At 44.9% G+C, this 9,953-nt stretch overlaps 1 protein-coding gene across 1 annotated transcript; it reads left to right on the top strand.

The window, feature by feature from the left end:
* The first annotated feature begins 583 nt into the window (after positions 1-583).
* On the top strand, positions 584-1,417 carry LOC148139412 (galanin receptor 2a-like). The gene has a single exon (XM_087980941.1). The coding sequence runs from the start codon at positions 584-586 to the stop codon at positions 1,415-1,417; it is 834 nt and encodes a 277-aa protein (XP_087837067.1).
* The last annotated feature ends 8,536 nt before the right edge of the window (positions 1,418-9,953 follow it).

The following is a 9,953-nucleotide window of genomic DNA, read 5'->3' on the forward strand; positions in this document are numbered from 1 at the left end:
ATGTGTGGTAAACGTTGAATCTGAAGATTCTGTGTTGAAAATGAATTCCAGAATTGTAGCACATTATTCAAACGCTGTCCTGCAGAGTAATGCTGCCAGCGTACTGGGCAGTCTGAGAGGCTGATCTTGGATGTGATTTCAAGCCAAAGGCACTTCTGCCTGCGTTATTGGATAGGAAAGATCCCAACACACTCGTAATCCTGGGTTTCCTCACTAATCTCCCTTGCTCAATCAATATCCCACACTAAGGGAGCAAGAAATATCTTGAATTAATGAGATTATTGCTTATCGGATGTTGTTCAATGTTGGGTACTCATTTCCTGAATTATAAAGTGATCTTTGCTCAAAGTGTAGAAGATAAAGTTCCATGACACATCTGGTGGTTATCCATTTGAACTCCTCCCTGTACTTGTTGTTGGAACCATGTCTCTGTGATCTGGGTGCCCACTGTGACACTGAAAATTCATGATCCCACATATGGAATAACTTGTCAATGTCTCTTGCAGCTAACCTAGTGACGATTGTGATTCTCTCTCGTGGGAGGTGTGGCATCAGCAAGAGTACTTCTCTCTATTTGATTTCCATGGCAACAGCTGATCTACTGGTCATTGTCTTCAACATTATACTTATAACACTGGCTTTCAAATATTTCCCAGTTTCCTTCTTGTTTTACACAGCAGTGTGCCGTACTAACTACATCATGGGCTATGCCACGACTGACTGCTCCGTCTGGTTGACCATCACTTTCACTATTGACCGCTTTGTGGCCATTTGTTGCCACAATCTGAAGTCCAGATATTGCTCTGCCAGAACAGCAGCCTTGGTGGTGACCATTGTCTGGTCAGTGAGCATTTTGAGGAACATTCCATTTTACTTCAGATACCAATCTTTGGGCACATGGGGTGGTGTGCCCTGGGGCTGTGGCAACAGACTAGAGTTCTATATCTTGCCAGGATGGGTGGCATTTTTTTGGTTACACCAGTTGCTGAACCCATTGATCCCCTACCTCCTGATCCTGCTGTTCAATGCTCTGACTGTCAGGCACATTGTCTTGGCAAATCGGGCACGCAGGGGTCTCCGAGCTCCCAGTAACAGGGACCAGAGAGGAGATGCAGAGATGGTCAACAGGCGGAAATCCATCATCCTGCTGTTTGTTGTCTCGGGCAGTTTTATATTGTTGTGGATGACCAAGATCAGTGTTTTCTTACTGATGAAGATTACCAACAACCATTTTTACCCCAGTTATGACCATCCTGTTATGATCGCTGACATATCTGGGACTGTGCTCTTCTACCTGAGCTCCTGTACAAACACTGCCCTTTATGCCCTGACCCAGAGTAAATTCAGAGAGGAGCTGAAGAGGGCTCTGAAATATCCCTTTACTCTCATCCATGAATGTATCCCTACATCAAAATAAGAAAAGTGATTGAGACTGAAGCATCCCATACAGTTTGTGCCCATCTCTGAGCTCTCTCCAATCTTCACCTCTCACCTGAATTTCCCTGTTATTCTCCACGTAAAGAGATGAAGAGGCGAAATTGTCTATTTGAGCCATGGGACGTGGAAAACTTCCCTCACCTCCTTTTCTCTCCTTCACAAAACATTGGGGATGCTTCTGTCCATGTGTGAGAGAGTACTCAGGGGGAAAGAAATAAAAGTGAAGAAAAATACATCTTGTGGGCATTGTGTCTTTGTTTGACTTCTATCCTTTCACAAATTTGCCATCCTAATTCGTGTAGACACAACCTGAGGAAAAATGCATGTTATGAATGTTGTGTCTTGATCTTCCTTGATTCCCTTTACAAATGTCAGATGAATTACAATCAAGCACACTCACAATATTCACCAGGAAACAAATCATTTAATGCTTAATATGATACGTTCAACATGAGACAATTCATGGAAGCTATTTCTCCCCTCAAACATTCATAATTTGTCCACATCTCTCTTTTTACTTCCATTCCTTTCTCATTCTGTCCATCTGTTGGTTCTGTCATTCATTCACAATTGTGTTCATTCATTCAAGGGATATCACTGGGATTGGTTAGACCAGCAGTTATGACCCATCCCTAACTTTCCTGGGAGTAGTTCAGAGTGAGGCACATTCCTGTGGGTCTGGAGCCACATGTAGGGTCAGACTGCGCAGGAATGGCCGTTCTCCCTGCTCTGAAGGAGATGAGTGAACGAGAGCTTTTTGTATCTGCCAAAAACCAAGGAATGTTTCTTTTGATTGCATTGGCGAGACCAGGCAGACACTATGGCAACTGATGAATGGACACCGTGCAACAATGTCCCAGACAGGAATGTTTGCTCCCTCCTTCAGAGGTAAAGAATATTCAGCCTCTGATCTTCAGGTATGTGTTCTCCACCGCAGCCTTCGAGGTAAACAACAACACAGAATTGCCAAGCAGAAACTGATAGCTAAGTCCTGTAACCATGCAGAAAACCTCAACTCTGATCTTGGGTTCATGTCACATTGAACATAACCCCACTATACTGTTCTATGTCTGTAAAATCTTCCTTTTGAGATACCTGATTCGGTTCCCCACAGTGAGGAAACAGACCCTTCAGCCCAACAAGTCCGCAACGACCCACCAAAGAGTAACCCACCCAGACCCATTCCCCTGCTGCGTATATACCCCTGACTAATGCACCTAACACAGTGGGCAATTCAGCATGGCCAATTCACCTGACCTGCACGTCTTTTGGATTGTGGGAGGGAACTGGAGCATCTGGAGGAAACCCGGGCAGAGAATGTGCAAACTCCAGATAGACAGTGGCCTGAGGCTAGAATCAAACCTGGGTGCTATGAGGCAGCAGTGCTAAACACTGAGCCACCATGATGCCCCCAAGGTTACGCATTACATAGAATCCTTACAGTCCCTCGCCCCAACAACTTCACAGTGACCCTCCGAAGAGAAACCCACCCAGACCCATTCCACTATATCCTATATTTACCCCTGACTGATGGCACCTAACCTATATATCCCTGAAAACTATGGGACAATTTAGCGTGGCCAATTCACCTATCCTGCACACCTTTGGACTGTGGGAGGAGACCGGAGCACCTGGAGGAAACCCATGCAGACACGGGGAGAATGTACAAACTCCACACAGGCAGTCACCCGAGGTGGGAATCGAACCCGGGTCCCTGGCGCTATAAGGCAGCATGGCAAGCCACTGAGCCACCGGGCCAGTTAATTCCAGATTTTTAGTGTTGGGAAATCTCCTTGGTGAAATTTGGATTCAGGTTCCCAGAACATTTTCTGAGTGGTTGGATGAACAGCCTGTGATAACTGCACAAGGCCATCACCTCATCCTAACTTCCCTTCTCTCCCACTCCTTTTACCTTCACTGAATCCTCCAGGTTTCTCTTCCTCTTCTTCTCTCCGTGTCTAAAGACAAAGTCGTTCATCTCTGTCCATTACAATGTGGAGGTGCCAGTGTTGGACTGGGGTGGAGAACGTTAGAATCTACACAACACCAGGTTACAGTTCAACAGGGCTATTTGACATCACAAGCTTTCGGAGCACTGATCCTTCATCAGGTGAAGAGGAGGGAAACACACAGAACACAGAATTTATAGGCAGACCGATATAAACATCTTACACACATGGTGTGAGTGGGAGTGTCGACAGGCTGCATAACAAGTCTCTGTGGGTGATCGAAAGGGACAGACATTGTGAGTAAAGTGTCAACAGCTGAGTAACAAGTGAAGGGATGGTCTAAGATCTGATTAATTTAGGCAGAGAGATAATTCCAAAAAAATCAAATATCACATTGTGCTGGAGAGCAACTAAACAGCTGGAGTAACTTGATGGGTAAAAGAGTCACATGCCAAGTGTGTATCCTAAGTAACATGCCATCTAAAACTGTACAAACTAATTCTGGTGATGGGATCATAACAAATTATCAAGGTGATGGTGTCAAAACTGGATAGTAAGGAAGATTTTACAGACACAGAACAGCACATTGGAGTCACATGTAGTGCAACATGAACCCAGGATCACAATTGAGGCCCTCTTCATAGATACAGAACTTGCCTCAAAGTTTCTGTTCAGCGATTCCGCATTATTGTGCATCTCAAAGGATGCTTACCCGAAGATGGGAGGCTGAATGTCCTTGAGCACTGAACTGTCCCCCGACTGGGAGAGAACAGTTCTGACTGGGTCATTGTTGCTCAGTGTCCATTCATCCATTGTTGTCGTGTCTGCATGATCTCACAAATATACCAAGCCTCAGGGCATCATTACCTCAAGTGTATGAGGTAGACAATGCTGACAATGCGGAGACATTTCTTCAGCCAGAGAGTGGTGGGCCTGTGGAAGGAGTGCAGTGGAAGCCGGGACGCTAAATGTCTTCAAGGCCGAGATTGATAGATTCTTGTTGTCTAGAGGAATTAAGGGTTACGGGGAGAACGCTGGTAAGTGGAGCTGAAATGCACATCAGCCATGATTGAATGGCGGAGTGGACTTGATGGGCCGAATGGCCTTACTTCCACTCCTATGTCTTATGGTCTTATGGTCTTATGGCTGTGTCACATGAGTACCTGCCATGCACATGGTGGGTAGTGTTCCCAAGTGTGATAGTAGTATCCATGTCGATGATCTGACATGTTTTGCAGAGGGTGCTGTGCCAGGGTTTTGTGGTGTTTTGATCAATGTGATCCTGAAGGCTGGGCAGTTTGCTGGGAACGATGGTCTGTTTAAGATTTGGTGGTTGTTTGAAGGTGAGAAGTGGAGGTGAAGGGCTGACCCTTGGTGAGATGTTTGTTGTCGTTAATGACGTGTTTAAGGCTGTGAGGGACATGGTGTAGTCTCTTTGCTCCAGGGAAGTACTGGACGATGAAGGGCACTCTATCACTTGAATCCATCTATGGGTAAGGATTCTCCGAGGCATGGTATATTAGCGAGACTGTGCAGGCACTACAACAACACAAGATTGGATACTACCCAACATTTGCCAATTTCTACTGAAAAATCTGAGGTAACCTTTCAGGTCCGGTGACCCTTCCTCTGCTTCCCCTCACAGATGCTGCTGGATCTGCTGAGCTTTTCCAGCAGCTTCTGTTTGTGTTCCATGTTATTTCAATCATTTGGTTTGTCTCCAGCACCACCTTCTTATTAACTTGTTTGTCATTATCTCTCTGCCTCATTTAGTTGGATTATAGGGTATCCCTTCCCTCGTTTTTCAGCTGATGACACTTTCCTCACACTGTCTAACACCCTTGGTCACCTGCAGGGACTTGTGTGATCTTTTGATCTCTCTGCATCCCCTTGATCTTTCTGTCCATAAATTCTCTGTCCGTGAGCTTCACTCTCCCTTCATCTAATGAAGGGGCAGCGCTCCATAACCCTGTTGGACTATAACCTGGTGTTGTGTGACTTCTGACTTTGTCCATCCCAGTCCAACACCGTCTCCTCCACATTTCTGTTCACAGTGGTGGATTCAAAAGAGCACTTTTGTTTTGTTGGTTCATGGGTCCAAGTAGGAAAAGGTGTTGCTTTTAACAAAAGGACACTGTGTAGGAAATGGACAAGAGAACGACCATCAAAATTGTGAGTTTTATATTCATTGTTTTCTCTTTAAAGAAGAAACTAATCCAAAAATAGAGACAGAAAGAGTCTGTGTTTGTCCGTGTGTGAGTGGATGGATATGGGCGTGTGTGTGTGTGTGTATCTGCATGAGTGTACGTGTGTGTTTGTGTGTGTGTGTGTGAGAAGTGTGCGTATGTTTGTGTGTGTGTGTATGTGTGCGTGTGTGTGTATGTGTGTGATCATTCAGTGCCATTCTGATCAGAAACACTATTTGAATTCTTTTTACAACATCCACCAGTTGTGTGTTCAGGAGAGCTCAGCAAAGTAACAATCTCTTGCTCACTCACGACAGCCCATTGTGTGGAGAATACAGGGTTCAGAACCAGCCTGCGAAGACAGAGCATGCGTATCACTTTCTGCCCTTTCTGCCTGGGGAACTGAATGAAGACACCCTGGTAGATCGGTAATCCCTCTCAGTGTTCCTCTGTTCTCTCTGAAAATCCTCTGTTAAAAAGGACAATTGGAAGTTACTTCCAGAGACACAGAAACAACACATTTTCAAACAGCGAATGGGAAATTGAGAATTGCTGTTCCTACAAACTCATGTCATCATCAAACATTTGGAAGGAATCGAAAGAATCTGAAAGAGGACAACATATCAGTCTCTGCCATCTCAACGGGAACTATTGAGTAGGGTTTCCTGCTTGAAATTTTATAACAAAACATAATATTTGTCTCTTCTCTGTTTTTGCTTGTCTGAATGGGATTACATAAAAGAGCTAACAATTAAACTTTCATTACAGGTTGGCAATTCAACACAGCAATGTTTGTCATTGGTTTAAACTGGTTTGATTATATTAAACAGTTAAATAGCAAAGAAAGCTGCAGGTCCATATTCTTTTAATACGATGTGTATAGTTGGACAATTTGTTGCTTTAAATAAACCTTCACCTTTTTGATGACTCAGTAAATAGTGGGGCTTGATTGCCAGTGCACAGTGGGATAAACTTGGTTAGACCACAGACAGCAAACTGCACATTTCCGGAGGGATGTAATTGCACTGGAGAGAGAGCAGAGGAGATCAAACAGCTCTGCCTCATCTCTCCTCTGCTCTCCCTGAAAACCCCCTGTTGAAAGGGACAGTTGGACCCCACTTTCAGAGACCCAGAAAGGGTGAATTCTGAAGCCCACTGGTACAGCGTATCATTCAGTCAGATGGTGCAGCTCAATTTTCCTCACTCGCCCTTTGTCTGTTTGTACAAGAGAATTGTGTCCGTGCTAACAATGCATGATGCAATTCATTCCCAGCATGGTTAGTGATTGGGGGGAAGGTTTCCAGATCCCCACTCTGTCTGAATGATCTACTTTATCATGGCAGTCTTTCAATGCACTTGGCTCAAATGTTAAGACTCCATTCCTCACCCACACTCCCGTTCCTGATTCCCCCTTTCCACACACATAATCCCACCCTTTATCTCCTCCTGTCATTCAGCTGAATCCACACTGTACATTCACCAAAGGCCTGTACTATCTCCCTGAGGAGCGGTCCCTTACACCGTGATGAACTTACACAGACCATAAAACATAGGAGCAGGAATTAGACCATTCAGCCCATCGAGTCTGCTCCACCATTCAATCATGGCTGATAAGTTTCTCAATCCCATTCTCCAGGTTTCCCCCCATGTTTTTCTTGAGTATCGAGGAGATATTCAAGAACTATAGATCTTAGTCTTATATATACACTCAATGACGTGGCCTCCACAGCCTTCTGTGGCAATGGATTCCACAGTTTCCCCAGTCTCTGGATGAAGATGTTTCTCCTTATCTCCATTGTAAATGGTTTTCCCTGTACCCGAAGTCTGTGCTCTCGGGACATAGACTCTCCCACCCATTGGAAACATCTTCTTAGCAGCGATTCTGTACAGGCCATTCAGTATTCTGTATGTTTCAATCAGATCACCCCTCATCCTTCTAATCTCCATTCAGTATAGTCCCAGAGTCCTCAAACGTTCCTCAGATGTTAAGCTTTTCATTCCTGGGACCATTCGCGAGAACATATTGTGATCACGTTCCAGGACCAGTACATCCTTCCTGAGATATGGGGCCCAATACTCCAAATGTGGTCTGACCAGAGCCTCATAGGGCCTCAGAGGTACATCCCAGCTTTTATATTCAAGTCCTCCCAAAATAAATGCCATCATTGCATGTGCCTTCCTAACTACTGACTCAACCTGTAAGTTGACCTTGAGAGAATCCTGAACTTGAGCTCCCAAGTCTCTTTGCACTTCAGGTTTCTGAACTTTCTCCCCATTGAGAAAACAGTCCATGCCTCCATACTTCCTGCCAAAGTGCATGACCTCACACTTTCCCACCTTGTCCTCCATCTGCCACTTCTTTGCCCACTCTCCTGACCTGTCCAAATCCTTCTGCAGCCTCCCTACCTCCTCAATGCTACCTTCCCTCGACCTATCTTTATATCATCTGCAAACTTAGCCAGAATGCCCTCAGTTAGAACATAGAACATAGAACAGTAGAGCACAGTACAAACCCTTCAACCCTTGATGTTGTGCCAGCCTGTTATCTTACTCTAAGATCAGACTATCCTACATGCCCTTCATTGTACTATCATCCATGTGCCTATCCAAGAGTTGCTTAAATATCCCGAATCTATCTGACTCCACTCCCACCGCTGGCAGTGCATTCCACACACCCACCACTCTCTGTGTAAAGAACCTACCTCTGACATCTCCCCTAAACCTTCTACCAATTGCCATACAATTATGCCTCTGTGCAATAGACTTTTCTGTCATTGGAAAAGTATTCTGTCTACCCACTCTATGTATGCCCCTCAACATCTTGTAAACCTCAGTCAAGTCACCTCTCATCCTTCTTCACTCCAATGAGAAAAGCCCTAGCTCCCTCAACCTTTCTTCATAAGACATGCCCTCCAGTCCAGGCAGCATCCTAGGAAATCTCCTCTGCACCGTCTCTAAAGCTTCCACATCTTTCCATATAATGAGGCAACCAGAACTGAACACAATATTTCAAGTGTGGTCTAACCAGGGCTCGAAAGAGCTGCAGCATAACCTCACGCCTCTTAAACTCAATCTCCCTGCTAACGAAAGCCAACACATCATACGCCTTCTTAACAAACCAATCAATTTGGGTGGCAACTTTGAGGGATCTATGGACAGATGTACCAGAACTGATCCCTGTGGAACACCATTGCTCACCGAGCTCCAATGTGAATACTTTCCATCTACTAGCTCACTCTGTCTTCTGTGGGCCAACCAATTCTGTATCCAGACCAACAGGTTTCCTTGTATCCCATGCCTCCGTACTTTCTGAATGAGCCTACCATAGGGAACCTTATCAAACACCTTGCTAAAATCCATGTACACAACATCCACTGCTGTATATTCAATATGCTTTTGTCACGTGCTTAAAGAATTCACTAAGGCTTGCGATGTATGACCTGCCCCTCAAAAGGCCATGCTGACTATCGCTAATCAAGCTATGATTTTCCAAGTAATCATAAATCCTGTCTCTCAGAATCCTCTCCAATACTTTGCCCACCACCGACATAAGGCTGACTGGTTTGTAATTCACAGGATTATCCCTATTCCTTTTCTTGAACAAGGAAATAAATTTTGCCACCCTCCAATCACATGCGTTACTGCAGTGGACAGTGAGGATGCAAAGATCCTAGCCAAAGGTGCAGCAATCTCTCCCCTCACTTTCCGTAGCAACGTGGGTTATATGCCGTCTGGCCCAGTGGATTTAACTATCCTGACATATTTCAAAATTTTCGGCACATCCTCCTTCCTAACATCAACCTGTTCTAGCATATCAGTCTGTTTCATGCTGTCCTAGGAAACATCAAGATCCCTCTCAGTCGTGAATACTGAAGCAAAGTAATCATTAAGGACCTCACCAACTTCCTCCGATTCTAGGAGCAAGTTCCTTCCCTTGGCCCTACCTTCACTCTGGCCATCCTCTTGTTCCTCACATTAATAGAGAATGCCTTAGGGTTTTCCTTAATTCTTCCCGCTAAATCTTTTTCATGCCTCCTTCTCGCTCTCCTAAACCCATTCTTCAGTTCCTTCCTGGCTAACTTGTAACCCTCTAAAGCCCTGTCTGATCCTTGCCTCCTCAACCTAAAGTAAGCTTCCTTCTTCTTCTTGACTGGATGTTCCACATCCCTTGTCAACCAAGCTTCCTTCACCCTAGCACCCCTTCCTTGCTTCAGTGGGACAAACCTCTACAGCACTATCAGCAAGTGCTTCCTAAACAACTTTCATGTTTTTATTGTGCATTTCCCTGAGAACATCAGTTCCCAATTTAGGCATCCCAGTACCTGCCTAATAGCATTATAATTCCTCCTCCTCCAATTCAATACTATCTCATACTGACTGT

Source organism: Chiloscyllium plagiosum, unplaced genomic scaffold, assembly GCF_037043375.1.
Source record: "Chiloscyllium plagiosum isolate Xiang-an unplaced genomic scaffold, Cpla_swu_hap1 HiC_scaffold_38, whole genome shotgun sequence".
Lineage (NCBI taxonomy): Eukaryota > Metazoa > Chordata > Chondrichthyes > Orectolobiformes > Hemiscylliidae > Chiloscyllium > Chiloscyllium plagiosum.

Bases quoted from the DNA above. Each gene is read 5' to 3' on its own strand.
- LOC148139412 (XM_087980941.1), top strand. From the start codon at position 584: ATGGCAACAGCTGATCTACTGGTCATTGTCTTCAACATTATACTTATA.